The sequence below is a fragment of the Solea solea genome, chromosome 17 (assembly GCF_958295425.1).
Source record: "Solea solea chromosome 17, fSolSol10.1, whole genome shotgun sequence".
Classification (NCBI taxonomy): Eukaryota; Metazoa; Chordata; class Actinopteri; order Pleuronectiformes; family Soleidae; genus Solea; species Solea solea.
In genome coordinates this window covers 14,675,012-14,691,932 of record NC_081150.1, presented here as the reverse complement: position 1 = coordinate 14,691,932, position 16,921 = coordinate 14,675,012, and the positions used below count along the sequence as shown (strand labels likewise).

Genomic DNA, 16,921 nt, shown 5'->3' with positions numbered 1-16,921 from the left:
TCTGCATTCAAATAACAACAATGTTCAGAAACTGGATTAGATTTAATGATCCCTAACTGGGGAAATTCACTTGTTACAGCATCATTATATAACAAGAATAGAATAAGCAATAAAAATAAGATTAACCTTTAACATCTGCAAAAAGCTCCTGTGGATGTTCTACCAGTCCGTGGTTGCCAGTGTTCTCTCCTACGCCGTGGTTTGCTGGGGCGGGAGCACAACTAAGGCAGACTTCCACAGACTGGAAAAACTCATCAGGCGGGCCGGCTCGGTGGTAGGAATGAGGCTGGACCCTCTGGTGACAGTGGCAGAGAGAAAAACTGTGGACAAACTGCTGAGCATCCTGGACAATGCCAGCCACCCTCTGCACACTGTCATCAGCAGCCAGAGGAGCCACAGAAGCCTCAGCAACAGGCTGCTCCTCCCAAAATACAGGACCAACAGGCTGGGGGACTCGTTTGTCCCCCGGGCCATCAAACTGTACAACTCCTCACTGGGGGGGAGGAGGGCAAACAAGCAAACAAAAAATAAAAAAACCGGTACGAACTAAACAAACAACAACCACAACAATAACATAATGTGCAATAAAACCATAGACATGTGCAATAAAACCCTGGGCATTACGGGGTAACTCTAGGTGTGTGTGTACCTATACCTATGTGTGTGTGTATATATATATATATATATGTATATATGTGTGTATATGTATGTATGTATGTGTATGTATGCATATATAAGTATATGTGTATTTATATGTATGTATGTGTGCGTATGTATGCATGTATCTGTGTATGTATGTATATATATATATACATTGGTTGTGTGTATGTAGGTATACATACATGTATACAGCATGGGTCACTTTCATTTTTATATTTTTATTTTTATTCTTATCTTATTTTATTCTATTCTCTATTTTTAACAGTGCTGTGTATGGATGCTGGAGCTGTTAATTTCCCCGAGGGAACCTCCCAAAGGGATTAATAAAGTCGTCTGTCTGTCTGTCTGTCTGTCTGTCTTAGTGCTCATGTGTCGTGGATTCATCTTATGTGTTGAGTCAAAATCTTAAATTTACAGAATAGATAAAACCTTCATTTATTTTATTTTTGTTCAGCGAACGTTAAACTGTGATGCATTTTGACTACATTTTTGCTCAGGTGTGTTTATATTCGAACTGCAGCTAACAATTATTGCTCGATTAATCGATTGAATCACTTGGTCCAAAATTGTTGATCATTGTTTGTCAAACCTGGAAATGATGACGTTCTCAAATGTCTTGTTTTTGTCCACAAACCAAAATGATTCAGTTTGAATGGTTTCTTTGTTATTTGGACCAAAGCAACCAGAAAATATTCACATTTAAGAAGCTAAAACAATCAGAAATATTAATATTAGAAAAAAAGCGATTAATCGATTATCAAAATAGTTGACTATTCATTTTAATGATCAATTAATAAGCAATTCATTGTTTCAGCTCTAGTTTATATAGTTGGTGAAAATGAAAGATTGCCTTAAAAAAAACATTATCTTATATCCTCTGTATATGCGTTTAAACATAGTAATGGGGAAAAGCAGCCTTAATGCTCCGTGTTCTAAGGGTTAAAATTATGAATACAAATGGACAAATGCAAAATATGATGATTAAGAATATAAAAATATGAGATTATAATAATGATTTTACTTTTATACACCTTTTTAAATGCCACAAAAAAAAGTGCAGTAAGAGTAAAAATGTGACTATACGAAGTAAGAATGTAATCAAACATACGGGCGAGTGATTTGTCAGTGTTTTAAAACATACTGGTGTTATAAAGTCTGTTTGTAAAATGTCCAACAACGCTGGAAAAAAATGTGGGGGAATTAAAAAGCACTTTTCACTGAGTCTTTTCTTATTCATCCTCTGCAGAATCAAACTTCTCCTCCTCCTCCTCCTCCTCCTCTTTGAGTCTGTGTGGTCTGAGCGTTTGACATCATGTCTCCTCTTGTGAGCTCCGTTAAAGAGCTGCTCTGTTTCCAATTACACAAAGACTTGGTGTACAGAAACCTGCCATGCACAGCTCACTGCCGGGGCCACAGATAGTCACGTTTCCTGTGGAGGAATTCATTAACCCACTGCAGTGCTCAAGGTCAAGGCATCACTCTTCCTCTCTCTCTCTCTGTCTGCCCAGTTTTTCCCGGCCTCCTCTCATCCTGGTGTCCTTGGACGGTTTCAGGGCCGAGTATTTGAAAGATCGCGCCGGCCACCTTCCCATCATCAACAAGCTACGTAAGTCGCTGGAACTCCACGGTTTCCTTTAAAGTTTCACCTATGCAGACAATCCCTGGTGTGACGTGACTTTGTGTTGCAGGAAGTGTTGGAACGACAACACCGTACATGAGGCCTGTTTATCCCACAAAGACCTTTCCAAACCACTACAGCATTGTGACTGTAAGTTTTATTCTGGTCCTCTCACAGTGCCAGTGATGTTGATTTATTGGATACGAATTGCCAGACTGTCTTTTAATGTTGTTTTGTCTGTCGTGGAAGAACGGAAAACCACAACAATGAGTATAAACCTGGAACTCAGATTAGTTTAGTGCTCGTCCTATTTAAAAAAAGATACAAACAGCTATTTTGTTAGTCAACAGACAAAAGATTATTGTCCGAAGCCTCGTTTAACTCTGTGATTAAATATGCACACGAAATGGCAACAGAATGGTTAGGAAAGTCCCCAGTTCCTCAGTTCCACTCGCCTGCTGTGTAACACATCTGGAAGTCAATTAAAAAAAAAAACAAGAAAGTCATATATTATGCAGAGGGTTTAATTCATAGCTGCAGAAAACTAATACTTGGTTGTCAGTAAATGCAATCAACAGTCAGTTTTGTGTGTGTGTCTGTTGCACAAAAGGCTGATATTATAGACTATTGCTATCATTTTGTGGTTTTTGGGTTTGGTATCGTGTGTTTCCTGGTGAGGGGGGGGGGGGGTATGTTCACTGTCAACCCCACCCCAGAGTTTCCTTTTTGCTCGAGGCTCCCAAAGTTTCCTTGAAAAATGCCCCTGAATAGAAAAATGTGATCTGGAACGTTTAATCATGGAGTTGTTATTGTGGAGCAGCCTCAGACTTGAGCTCTGTCCAGAAAACCTTTACAAATAGTTCTGAGGGGTCATGAGGTGATTAAGAGGTTAGAAAAAGAGGAATTAATGAAGAGTTTATGTGAAACTTCTTTGTATTCTTTACAATCCAAATCCCAAAAATGAGCTACTACTACTTTCCAAGAGTGTTGGTGGTAGATTAAAGTTAAATATTTAAATATTTCCTATGTGGAGGCTACAGAATTCTGAGAACAAAGTCAAAATTCTGTGAAAAAAAGGTCAGAACTCTGAGATTAAAGTCAGAATTCTGAGAAGGAAAAAAGTTACAATTCTGACTTTAATCTCAGAAGTCAGGCTATTTTCCAAATAGTTTTTACGTTTAGCCTTAATCCTCTTCCGTAGATACTGTTTTGATGACTTGTGACTTGACTTGACAAAAACTAAAAGACTTGAGGCTCGACTTGGAATCTAAAGACTCGAGACAGGACTTGACATAGCTTGATATGATACAAAATTCCGAGCCGCTAACGTTCAGGCATTGACTGTGAGACGTTTGCCAGACTCCATTTTCTCATGCAGTGAAAAATGAACATGAAAAGAGGACACTAACGGACATAAAACAGTAATGACGTAACTTAAGTACCTACATGTGAAAAACTGAGTGGCTTAATTGAGTAAATGTAGTTTGAAATACAGTAATTAAAAACAGTAAATGTGTGCTAACAATTGAGTAAATGAAGTAAATACATAAGGGTTAGATAAATTGGCCAATAATACCTTTATTTGACAGGTACTAATATCGTTTCTCTTTATGAAGACCGGATACTGTCGGTAAGACTGCGATAATAAGGTGACTTTACTTGACTTGAAGACAAAATGACTTGGGTTTTGCTTGAGACTGGAGACTTACTTGAGACTGGAGACTTACTTGAGACTGGAGACTTACTTGAGACTTGCACATGTGTGACTTTTTTGTAAATTGCACACGTCTGGTATCTGTTGAGAGCTAATCACTTACATGTGCTTGTGAAATGAGCCACAGCTAAAAACCGAGGGGATTTGTGTTGAAAACAGTTGCAATTAAAATAAGCTGAGGTGGTTCCCAGGGATATTTAGATGTGGGAGGTTGTAGAGAGGAGGAAATCACTTCAAATCCCTGCAGTGGTAGAATCAAAGCCTCTCACCTCCACTGCATGTTCATTATTCCTCTTATTTCCTCCAGGGTCTCTATCCCGAGTCTCATGGGATCGTGGACAACAAGATGTATGACGTGACGCACAACGCTTTCTTCAGCTTGAAAACCGCCGAGAAGTTCAACGCTAAGTGGTACCAAGGAGAGCCGGTGAGTGGACCTGTTCTCAGATCTCAACTAGAACCGTGCTGTCTTCTATTCTTCTCCGAACGGCACGAGACACTTGTTTTGTTTTTTCGACAGTGGTCAGAATGTCACGACTCAGAATCGGCTCTGCCCGTAATGAGCTTCTCGATATACTTGTGGATTCTGGTCGTGCCAAATGACAGCTTGTGAGAGCTGTGACTCTTGAGTTGTGCTTGTTTAGACACTTTGTGGGTTTTTGTTTTTTTTCATTTTCAATGGGCGGCCTCTTAAATCTCATTCTTCAGCTGAGTGACAGCCTGCTCCTAACTTTCCAGGAGGAAGGACAGAGTGATTTATTCAGCAGCGAAGCATTCTCTCATGATGACATTTGAGCCAATACAGCAAAGTGTGTCTGCTTATGAACCTGCTGCATAAATAAATCACATCTGTGTGGCATTGATTCATCATTAAAATGTGCTGTTAACTTTCCATTAGACCTGACTGGTCTGGGAGGGATTACACTTTTATCCTGATGGACTGTGATAAATGAGTTAGCCATTAGTCTAATGCAGGTTAGTCTGAATTAATCATGAGACTGTAAATTACACCCTTTTCCCTTTCCTCTCCTATCCTCTACTATCTCCTATCCTAACTCATCTCCTCTCTCCTCAGGTTTGGCTCACCGCCATGCGTCACAAAGTAAAAACGGCGACCTTTTTCTGGCCGGGTTCGGATGTAGCCGTCAATGGCACCTTCCCAACATTCTACAAAACCTATGACAAGTAAGAACGACGTCACGTTTGTTACATTTAATTTAATTTAGTTTAATTTAATTTAATTTAATTAAATTTAATTTAATTGCTTTTCACAGTGGTGCATTGACCTGACTATAAATCACTATTTTGCAGGAGCATTCAATTTATGGAGAGACTGTCACAGCTCTTTGAATGGCTGAGTTTACCTCAGTCAGAGAGGTATCTTCATGTTTTATTTATCGTTACAGTTTGAACGCGCTGTGAGACAAAATTAAACCACAATTCACTGTCGAGTTGCTTTGTGATTTTCAGACCCGACTTCTACACTCTGTACCTGGAAGAACCTGACTCGTCAGGACATCGCTACGGGCCAGGAAGTGATGAGGTTAGTCATTCAAGTCAAGTATTTAAACCTGAAACCATGAGCTGATTCAGCACAGATATGAGACAGAATCCTCCCAACTCAGGATCTTCTAACTAACCCTTCGGGATGGGAAGATACCACTTTTTTGTGTCCAATACTGATATCACAAATTTGAGTATGTACTGATACCGATATCTGTCCGACACAGTCATTTTAGACCATTTATGGATGTATGAAGCTGTTAACAACAGATTTGTGCTGAGTCATGTCAAACACAATACTTTATATGTATGTATATATATATATGTGTATATGTATATGTATATGTATATATATATATATATATATCAGGGATGCACGATATATCGGCATTAATATTGGTATCGGCCGATGTTCTTCATTTTTTAACATAGCGGCATCAGTCCAATGAGTAAAAATGCGCAGATTTTAACAACCGATGTTAATACCCGTCTATTTGCTGTTTGTGTATGTGTGTCGGGAAGGGGAGGCCATGCTGCATTTGTTTGAGCATGTGACAGTGACGCAAGTGCAGCGCAAGGTGTGTGTGTGTGTGTTGAGGAGAGATAATGTCAGCGGTGTGGGCGTTTTTTCAGGGTGTCGATAGAAGATACGGGAAAAGCATTATGCAACACTTGCAAAGTCGAGGTAATGCGAGGAGGGTTCCGCGTCAAGTCATTTAATACCACAAATTTGATTATGTCATTTGAAAAACCGCCACCCAGAAGTATACAAACAACGGCAGGAAGCTAACGCTAGTAGCGTTAGGCGGCAGACAAAAAAGAAAGCAGCGCAGCTGGGAGCCCAATACAGCAAGTAATCGAACAAAGGAAGAAATTGGCCAGGGCAATAACGATCAAAGTAATGGAAATGATTGCTCTTGACGACCAGCCCTTTTCCATAGTGAAGGACCGAGGGTTCCGACGGCTGATAGAGCATATTGAACCCTGCAACAACCTGCCAAGTCGGCGCTACTTTTCCAATGTTTTGCAATTTAATAAATATCTGGTTGCCATGAATACTGGCAAATTTGATAAAGTAATGTTACATATTTTTTTTTTATTATGGCAGCTCTTAGTAGAGCTTGTCAGGTATTGTTTCTCATATCTGTTGTGTAGTTTTATTGTTAAGGGAAGTGGCTCGGTTGTTGCCGGGAGGAAGGGTTGTTGACACTATTTACGTACCCAGTATAGACGCCCTTATCTCGGTTACAGTAAATTTGGCAGGGTATTATTTTTATTTATGTTCATGTTTGTAATTTATGATCCAAACTTTCTCACAGGAGTTTAGTGAGTTGAGGGAGTTAAACTGTACTTTAATTTAGTTACACACTTGCTACAAGTGCTAAAGGATTCTAAAAACCTTTACTTGTGTCTTATGGTCGCCCTGTAACCTTGTTATTTGGAGGTAAAACATGTTTTGAAAATAAAGGAAGACATTCAAAAATTCAGCTTGCATGATTTTCAGTCTGTACAAACTTTTATCATCTCAGAAACCTTTTTTTTTTAAAACATATATCGATATCGGTAGATATCGGTTATCGGCCATAGCCGCAATATTCATATCGGATATCGGTATCGGCGGAAATATTCATATCGGTGCATCCCTAATATATATATATATATGTATATGTATATATATATATATATATATATGTATATGTATATGTATATGTATATATATATGTATATATATATATATATGTGTATATATATGTGTGTGTGTATATAGGTATATATATATATATACCTTTATCAGCACTTGTCAGCAATGTGAACTTTTGGTGGTGTTATAATAACATACATATGTAATGGGATCAGATTGAAGCTCTCCTTTCTTCCTAAAACTTGATAAAAAAAAAAAAGGTTATTATGTAGCCAACTGTAACAATACCAATTGTATTGTGTGATTCATTGTGTTTTTGTTGACATTGCAAATTGAACTTAGGAAAATAAAAACAATTTAATAATGTATTACATCTTAAATTGCTGGGAGGAAATGTTCTCGCGTGTTTGAGGCACAGTATTTTCTTGCTGCTTCACTGACACATAAACATAAACTTCCCTTTTCCTTATCTTAAGGTTACTTCCGCCCTGAAGGAAGTGGACTGGATCTTGGGGATGCTGATGGACAAACTGACGGAGAAAAGCCTGCACCACTGTGTCAACTTGATGATCGTATCCGACCATGGTGAGATAAACCACACCCCTTTTTCAAACAATGACAAGTGATTCTTCAATGAGTGGATTCTACTGTAAGTTTTCATTTTCCATTTTTGTTTGGACTCCACTCCAAAAAAGAACTTCCTAAATCCGTGGTTTAACACCTGTAAGATTTAGAATCCTTCTGGAGCCTATGTGCTACTGAGCAGGACTTTAGTACTCCACTGTCATATTCAAATATTTGACTTGGTTGAGTCACTGCACCTGCTGCAGGCACAAACCATGCCAGAGAGCAATCTAATGAAGGGAGTCTTTTGGAGGAAAAACTGTTCTCTGTGTGTGAGGAGAAGTTACCGTGAACATCTGGAGACCACATGTTCTAGCTTGTAATTTGCTATAATAAAGATGCAGTGAATGGGAGGGGCCCCATTTGTCCTCATCAAAGACTTCATTCCCAGGAGAAGATATGACTGATCCATGCTTTCATAACATCTCAGCTGGATTATTCCGTATGATACTAGAGAGACCACATCGCTCCTGTGTTGCGTCTCCCTCCACTCGCTCCCTATCCGTTTTAGGATTTATTTGAACATTTTTTGTTGGTTTTTAAAGCCCTTAATGGTTTGGCACCATCTGACCTCTCTGAACTCCTTCATCTTCACACCCCAATCTCGAGGTCTAATAACAAGTTGCTTTTAGATAAAACCCCAAAACTACGGAACAATTTACCCATTGAAATTAAATCCTAAAACATTTTAAATCGCCTTTAAAGACCCACCTCTGATGAGAATAGTAAACACAAACACTTTTTCTATCTAGATTCTTACTATTTTACTGTTTAGTTAAACACTGTGGTCCACCCTGGTTGTTTTTAAACGGGCTCTGATGTTGGTGTGCCGCCAGTCGTCACCAGCATGAAAGCAGCATTCATCGGGCGTCATGTCACACCCCACACGACAAACAACATATGTTATCCTAAATATAAATCTGCAAATGATGCCTTACATCTGCGGTGGACGGCACATGCTGTAAAAGTGCTTACATGTTTACATTTCTGAGAGGATAGACCTCGCTCAGTGTGGGACCAAAATAGAGTTTTCATATGTAGTGCACAAACAAATATTAATAATTGATGTAAAGGACAGATTTGAACACAAAGTGTTTGTGAAAAAACATGCGGAGAAATGAAGTTTTCTTTGTTGTAACAGGCATGGAGGAGGCGTCCTGTGAAAGAGCCGCGTTTGTGTCGACCTACCAGGAAGACACTGAACGCTTCAATGTCATCCAGGGCCCGGCGGCTCGTATCAGACCCGTCCGCCTCCCAGAGGATTACTTTTCCTGTGAGTTAACTCTTGATAACCCTCAACTTCCCTTTCTCCTCTGGCAGCCCAGCAGCATCGCTCACTGTCACCTTGTTTATCACGCCTGCGGCTAACCTTGTCCTCTGTTCCCCTCCCTCCCTCCCTCCCTCCCTCCCTCCCTCAGTCGACTATGAAGGCCTGGTGAAGAATCTGTCGGTATGCAAAGTATTTCAAAAGTCACTCTTGTATTAATAAGGAGAATGAAAAATGATCTGCTTGCTTAGCTTCTCATCAAACAAACGCCACCCTCTTACCGCGCAGCATGTTGATTCTCCTTCTCTGTGTCTGGTCTGAAGTGCAGGGCCCCGAACCGGACCATGAGGCCGTACCTTAAAGAAAACCTGCCAAAAAGGTTCCACTTTGCCAACAACAAGCGCATAGAGAGGGGACATCTTTACATGAAGCAGGGCTGGCAGGCAGCACTGTGAGTGAAACACCAGTCTACTGTTTTTTAAATGACAACTCTCTGTTTCACCAAATGAATTCCTGAGCTCTGGCAATGCAGCAACATGACCTCCCCCACCAGGACTAAGACCCACACACGATGGGGGACCGGGTCTGTGGATGGTCCTCCCAGACCATGTTAGAGCTCCACAGACTGTTAAAAGTGGTTAGTCCTACCAAACCATCAGGGAACGTTCTCTAAACGTTAGTTTTTGGTTTGGTTGTAACTGACGTTAGGAGAACCTTAGGGGAACATTCTTTGAACATTGTGTGTTAGTAGGGTTTGATCTTACTGCTGGTTTTTATTGTTTTTATGTGCGCATTTTCAGATCATTTGTGATTTATATTATATACTTTATTAATCCACTTAGGGAAATTATTTCTCTGCATTTGACCCATCCTAGAATTAGGAGCAGTGGGCTGCCACACTGAGTAGCAATGGGGATTGGGTGCCTTGCTCAGGGGCACCCCAGCCCTTTCAATCTGGTGGGGACTTGAACCGGCGACCTTCCGGTTACAAGCCAAGTTCCCTTTCCACTTGGCCACGGGCTGACAATTATTATTATGAACCCTGCGTTAGCCAAAACTCTTTTATAAATTGATCACTGATTGAAATGAAAATACTAAAATCACATTCAAACACAATAAGAGTAGACTGTGTCATACTTTAAGCCTATTACAAGCAATGTCTGGCATATATTTGATTTATAGAGGCAATGATTACACCTTGAGCTGTGTATTAGTAAGTGGATATTTCCCTGTGATATTTGTCCGTATGTGTTAGGCGTGGGTCAAAATATCGATTTGGTGATGTATCGCTGTCCCTCCTCGTGCAATGCGATAATCGATACACCAGGGCAAATATCAATATTTCATTCACTCTAAACTAAACAGTCCCTGCCAGTTTCACTCGCTGAGTGTCGCTACTTCATGTCTCCTCATGGCAGTGCTACTCAAATGAATGAGGGGAAACTTGGCTGGAAGTTACCTTCGGTCAGCGGGATAATGGCGAAGAAAGCGGCGTAAATACATAGACGTTATGCACTTTGTTCTCTATGTTGTGAATAAATAGAGAAATCCTGCACTTTTAACTTTTCACGGACGCTTTGTTTCTTCAGTTGGACAGATATTGTGATGTATCACTTGATTATTACAGAATCGTGATATTATCGGTATCGTGGACCAAGTATCACGTATCGTATCCTATCGCGAGGTACCCTGTGATCTCCACCCCTTGTACGTGTCACAACAGGGTTTTCACAGAAGCCCATTTTTGTCATTGCCAATCGGTTCTTTTCCGTCGAAGGCTTGGCCCCTAAAAGAAAATCAAAACACTCAATTCTTCACATTTTGACTGTACTTGTACTGTTTGCTCACATTTCATGTGTATAAACAAGAGCTGTTTGGTCAGGAGACAACGTATCTGCTTCTGCCACCCAGAAGTTGTGACACTCGCAGTGGAAAATAGCTTTTGGGTCTCAGGAAGAACTTAATCCATCGACTTCACAGATGCAGTAAACATCAGTGGTAGTTACCCTCTAATGTGACTCGTGCTCTGTTTATACAGAAATGACGTGACTGACCCTGAAATTGAGGTTATTTTAGGTAAACAACTTCAATCCCACATCTTAATGTCTTTGTCTTTATTCAATATAATGGAGGCACCGCTAATAGTTGCTGTGTAAGCCTGAACTGTTATGGACTACTAATCATTATTGTGACCCATTCTTATGTGTGTATTGGGGATTTCCTTCATTATTTATAAGTGCTGTGATGTATTAGAGCCTGTTGTGCTAGAAAAGTCTCTACTATCTACTAAATTGGAGCTCTAAACTGTGCAGATCCGTGCCTTATGATGGATCCAGCACCTATCTAAATATTTTTACAGGATGTGTGTGTGTGTGTGCATGTCATTTTTCAGTTTTTCTTTAGTATTTGTTTATTATTAGAAGTATTCTCCCTCATAATAATCAGATTTCTATGTTTTTTTGTCTTCTCAGTAACCGAAAGGAAGTCAAGTACTGCACGGGTGGTTTCCACGGCTCAGATAATATCTTCACCAACATGCAGGTCAGTGTTAGGAAGGATAAGTGTGTGTGTGTCTGTTCACGATTAAATGTCACCATATCCTACCATATCCTGTTAGCGGATTTTTGAACAAATGAGAAGATTAATAACAAGTTGAGGGGGAAAAAAACACATCTAGGAGTTTCCCACAGCTCCGATAAAGCCTTAAATCACATTAGGAAGGAAGGTTATTGTATTAATCATTATTAATTATTATTATTATAAGTATAGTAGCTTATTCAATGCAGATATTTTAATCTCAATTCACTTAAAGTATCCATACAATACATGTTTGACGGTTGCTTACCTCGCTGCTGAGACATAAACTGTAACTCTTCCTGTCGCTGACAGTAGAAGAATGTAAGCTCCATTGTCTGAAGCGGAAATCATTTTCTGCAGCGGATATTTATCAAAAATCCACTTAGCTGCTGACATTTATTTTCACCATTTGACTCCAGATAATAGGTTTGTGAGTTTACGAATGATGTATAACGTATTATAAAGTTTATTTACTGCTTATAAAGTCAATAGCTACAGCTTATAAACTTCCTATAAAGAAAGTGTTACCTTCCATCACTTAGATATCACTTATATTTAAGATATTTATATCTTCTGTGTTCCAACTTTCTTTATAAAGCACTTTAAAAACAACAACAGCTGAAACAAAGTGCTGTACATCAGGTCAAATATAAAAACATAAGACCTAAGAACAAACAATATAACAGTGAAATACTGTAGAAAGTATAAAAACAACACAAATAAACAAGTCCTACAATAAAACTATATAAAAAAAGATAAAACCAACATCTTCACTTCAACATCATCACTGGGTGGAAAGCCAAAGAGAAAAAATAGGTTTTAAGATGTGTTTTGAATTTGGCAAATAACAAACTGAATTTTTACACCCACATTTGAATCACGCTTAACATTCAACCACTAAAACTCGTTTTTCTGTCCAGGAAGTGCATGTAAATAACTATAATTTGACATAAAGAAATAATGATGTGCTTTACTATTTGTGAAGTCATGGATAACAATAATAATTATAGTTTAGCATTAAAACTATCATTTTGGTGAAAGAGCTTCTACATACTGGTGTATTAACCATTACAGAAACCTAACAAAAATTATTTTGATCATGACTTTGCTGTTAATTTAGGGCAACTGTGGCATAAACCTTATATTGGGTGGTGGTCTAACTGAATATCTGTGTCAAAATATAAATTCACCATTTCAATTTGGTGCACATTAGACCATAATGGCAAAGACACGACAAATGGAAAAGTAACTACATTTGTTGTCTAAAGTTGTACTCTGCACCCACACATTTGGAAAAGTGTGTCTCTCTGCCACGTTCATGTTAATCCCCACAGTGAACCTGTGTGTATGTGCACGGATGTGGTTCACTGGAGTCTGTCTTTGTGCTATAATTATAACAGACAAACCTGCTGGCATCTCCAAAGACAAACAAAACCCAGACTCAAGAAAAGTTAGTCTAAAAAAGAAGAAGAAGAAGAAGAAGTTAAAAAAAAGGAAATGTTTTCTAGAAATAGACCTGCAAATATTTACTCACCTCTGTGTCATGACCAGCTCACCAAACAACATCTTTCCTAAACTCACAAGGTCATGTGAGGTCATTTTAAATATTTACACAAGGTCAAACCATCGTGTTGAGTGTCAGACTTTTTTGTTCAGATACTCCAGTGTATTTTCTGGTCTTCAAACAACTGAATTCATGTCACATGTCAATCTGAATTTGATGTTCACAGGCGATCTTCATTGGCTACGGTCCAGGGTTTAAAAGCAACCTTGTCGTTCCACCGTTTGAAAACATTGAACTGTATAACCTCATGTGTGGTGAGTCGTTTTGTTCTAGAATATCATACATTTACTGCACAATATCCTCCTCTGCTTATTCTGAATAAGACAATACTTGAATTTTGTATATGTAATCATCAGACAGTGGATCTGAGACATATGTCTCATTCCCCCAACAACAGAGGAAGTTGGGATTGAAAAAAAAGTCACTTCCTGCCAAGAAAATAAAAGCCCTGCACCGCTCATTGCTGTTTTTCTGTCCAATTATAACAAGTTTTATGAGTAAAACTTACCGTAGGACTCTAATAAATGTGTTAAGCACTGTATATAATGTTTATAATATTATAATAATATAATATATGATGTCTCCCTGTCTTCAGATCTCCTCAGCATCCGTCCCGCTCCAAACAACGGGACTCACGGTAGCCTGAACCACCTCCTGAAGGATCCGTTCCACTCCCCGGTTCACCCCGCGCCGCTCTCCCTTCAAACACCCTGTGAAGCCACTGGTCCTGACCCCACAGATGACCTGCAGTGCTCGTGTGCATCACAAAGTAAAACTATGGTATGTGTAATATTTAAATTGTGTAATATTTAAATTGGTTGTGTGCCGGTGTGCTACGATACTAAACTGCACGATACAAATCCTTGTAAACACTCGCACTAAAGCATAATTATGGAAGAGTATTAGGGCCACATATAAGAAAAAAATGAAACGGCATGAATTCTGAGGAAACAAAGTCAGAATGCTGAAATTATAGTCAGAAAACTCTGAGATTACAGTCAGAATTCTGAGATTACAGTCAGAATTCTGAGATTACAGTCAGGAAAGTCTGAGAAAAAAGACAGAATTCTGAGATTACAGTCAGAGTTCTGACTTTAATCTCAGAATTCATGCTGTTTTATTAATTTTTTGTGCTCCTAATACTCTTCTGTACATAATAGACCGTTTTCACAGCAGCCATTTTGTAATGCAGCAGCACAGTAGGAAAACAGATATGTTACTAATCACGTGAAATTACAGGTTTGTCTAAGTAGAACAGAGTTTTCAGTCAAGTAATTATTTAAAAAAAATAATATTTTCACAGTCTGAAATATTATGAAAGGTGAGCAGTGGAAGGTAAGACACAATCTTGAAGTGGATTCTGGACAGTCATGCAAAACTAAGTGCTCCAAAGTCCAGAGAGTTAAACTGTGAAAGTGCACAGCCTAACTGACTGTGAGGCATCTAGAATGGAACAAGCAGACCTCAGAATCCACCCTGAGCTACTTCAAAGAAACACAGAGTGGAGCATTGGGAACCCTCACAATCCCCTGGCTCTGACATTATTGAAGAATCTGTGGGTCAGATCATTTCATGTGTGTGTGTGTGTAAAAATAGCCCTCAAATATCCCCCAAACGTGAAGTCATCTGAAGGATAAACTGTCAAAGATACTGACCCAGTAGAAAACTGCATTAACAGTCGGCATTTGTTTCCTTTTCAGGAGACGGACATGAACAGACATCTCATGACAACAAATGCCAGTGAGCATCATTTCTATCTTTCTTCTATCCATCTTTTTTTTTTTTTTTTTTTTATTAAATGAAAATATTATGTCACACGGCTGCATTCTGACTTCCAGGCGCCGAAGTCTACTTACGCCGCCTCCACCATCCGTTCGGGACGCCGCAGGTCGTCCAGCCGGACGTCAGCTTCTGCCTCCTGCACCACTCCGACTACCTCAACGGCTACAGCAGAGACCGCCTCATGCCCCTCTGGGTGTCGTACACCCTCCAGCCCCTGGTGAGTCGACCCACTGTGCTGTGTCTACACACATACAGTTGTCGTTTTATCTCTAAACATAGCCTCTTGGGTTTTGACTTTGTCCCAGCTCTTGTTTCTTCTGTGGTCAGGGTTTGGCAGCAGATGGAAGGAGGTTGTTTAGCTGTAAGCTGCTGGGACTTCTCCTCTGTGCTCATAGTGGCTCAAAACTGCTTGTCTCGTCTCATTACGCGGTTGAATTTTAGTGTAAATTATGACCTCAGGCAGATTGATACGTTCCCAGGAGAGTTAACACTGTTGTGCTTCGCGTTCGCTCTCAACGACAGAGCGAGTGAGGACGACGATTCTCTCATGCAAGCACTGTACAAGCTTCGTTTTGCTCATTTTTATTCTGTGTCTGGTATAAATAATATAACGATTAATAATAGTTAATTAATTAATTAATGAATAGCGGCTTTAAATGTGCATCTTTACTCCAAACAGCATTGAATCAGCAGCAACTGGAGTTTAGCTGCGACTGATTCAATGACCTTTTGAGAGACGTTTCCTGCCCGTAGTCAAGCACAGAATAAGTTCTGTCATTTTAAAGTTATTTCTCAATATTTCTCATCGTGTTTTCCTGGAAAGAGCTGTATAATTTTAGTAGTAATTATAGGGCAAATACTGCAGAACTCTCTTTTCATTTTCTCATTCATCTTTTCTGTCTTTCTGCCTTCATGGAAAAAAAAAAAGTTCTCTCATCCAGCGTTCGCTACAACTTGACTTGTTTTTAGAAACCGAAATCTTCAGGGTTTAAATAAGATTATAGGTAGTTATTTAGCTCAGCAATTAAGTACAGCAAATAGTAGCTTGAATTCTGTCATAAAAATGACTTTTCAGGATTTGTTTCACCTGTAATCTCTGCTCAATCTGTTCATTATTTGCTCAATTATTTGTTTTGTCAAAAAAAATAGAAAATATTCACGTTCAGAAATCTGAAATCACAGCTTTTTTTATTTAAAAAAATAGTTAAAGTGGTTGTTACTGTAAGTGTTTGAGTAATTGTTGCAGCCCTAATAAAACCATGTACATTGCTGTGTCTATGAACGTTATGGAAAATAGTGTTCATTAAAATGTCATAAAAAAGTCAAATTACAAGTACACTGCTCAAAAAAAGAAGAACAAAACTCATAATCATAATACTTATTAGTGTTATTTTGTTGTCAAAGAATTATAGAATTTATACCCGTGAATATTTCAGCCCAAATACTCATGTTTTTGTATGTGTGATAAATGTTATTACAGTATATATTAGTATAATACTATATTAGTATTATATTATTTTTATGTAGATGTGATTTGTGTGATTTTTTTATTGGAATTGTTTATCTTTGTTTTTTTTTTACCTTAAGTACAGGGGTGTTAAACTTGCGGCCCTCAGGTGGCCCACCACTTAATATCATGTTATCATGGAGTTATGAAGTAATAGATTCATTTTGCATCATATTTACATCTCTATTGTGAACTATGTATCATTCCATGTCAACACAGAAACCTTTATTTTGAAATTCAGTGAAATATCTGTCATTTATTGAATAATGGCTTCTTTTTTTAAACCCTTTTTGACCTGACTTAATGCTCAGTGACCCCCAGGTCATTTGAATTAGAAACCCCTGCTGGAGACTAGGGATGCACCGATATGAATATTTCCGCCGATACCGATATCCGATATGAATATTGCTGCTATGGCCGATAACCGATATCTACCGATATCGATATATGTTTTAAAAAAAAA

The 16,921-nt window shown here is 38.8% G+C and overlaps 1 protein-coding gene across 1 annotated transcript in view; it reads left to right on the top strand.

The window, feature by feature from the left end:
- The window catches only part of enpp1 (ectonucleotide pyrophosphatase/phosphodiesterase 1), a 34,484-nt gene that overhangs the window by 11,253 nt on the left and 6,310 nt on the right, over positions 1–16,921 (top strand). Inside the window, exons 4-18 of the mRNA XM_058613297.1 lie at positions 2,169–2,266; positions 2,349–2,428; positions 4,300–4,419; positions 5,068–5,177; positions 5,304–5,369; positions 5,463–5,535; positions 7,614–7,722; positions 8,903–9,034; positions 9,180–9,211; positions 9,352–9,479; positions 11,500–11,569; positions 13,336–13,423; positions 13,765–13,949; positions 14,870–14,909; positions 15,008–15,168. Coding sequence (XP_058469280.1) covers positions 2,169–2,266; positions 2,349–2,428; positions 4,300–4,419; positions 5,068–5,177; positions 5,304–5,369; positions 5,463–5,535; positions 7,614–7,722; positions 8,903–9,034; positions 9,180–9,211; positions 9,352–9,479; positions 11,500–11,569; positions 13,336–13,423; positions 13,765–13,949; positions 14,870–14,909; positions 15,008–15,168 — 1,492 coding nt within the window. The remainder of the gene's footprint in view (positions 1–2,168; positions 2,267–2,348; positions 2,429–4,299; positions 4,420–5,067; positions 5,178–5,303; positions 5,370–5,462; positions 5,536–7,613; positions 7,723–8,902; positions 9,035–9,179; positions 9,212–9,351; positions 9,480–11,499; positions 11,570–13,335; positions 13,424–13,764; positions 13,950–14,869; positions 14,910–15,007; positions 15,169–16,921) is intronic.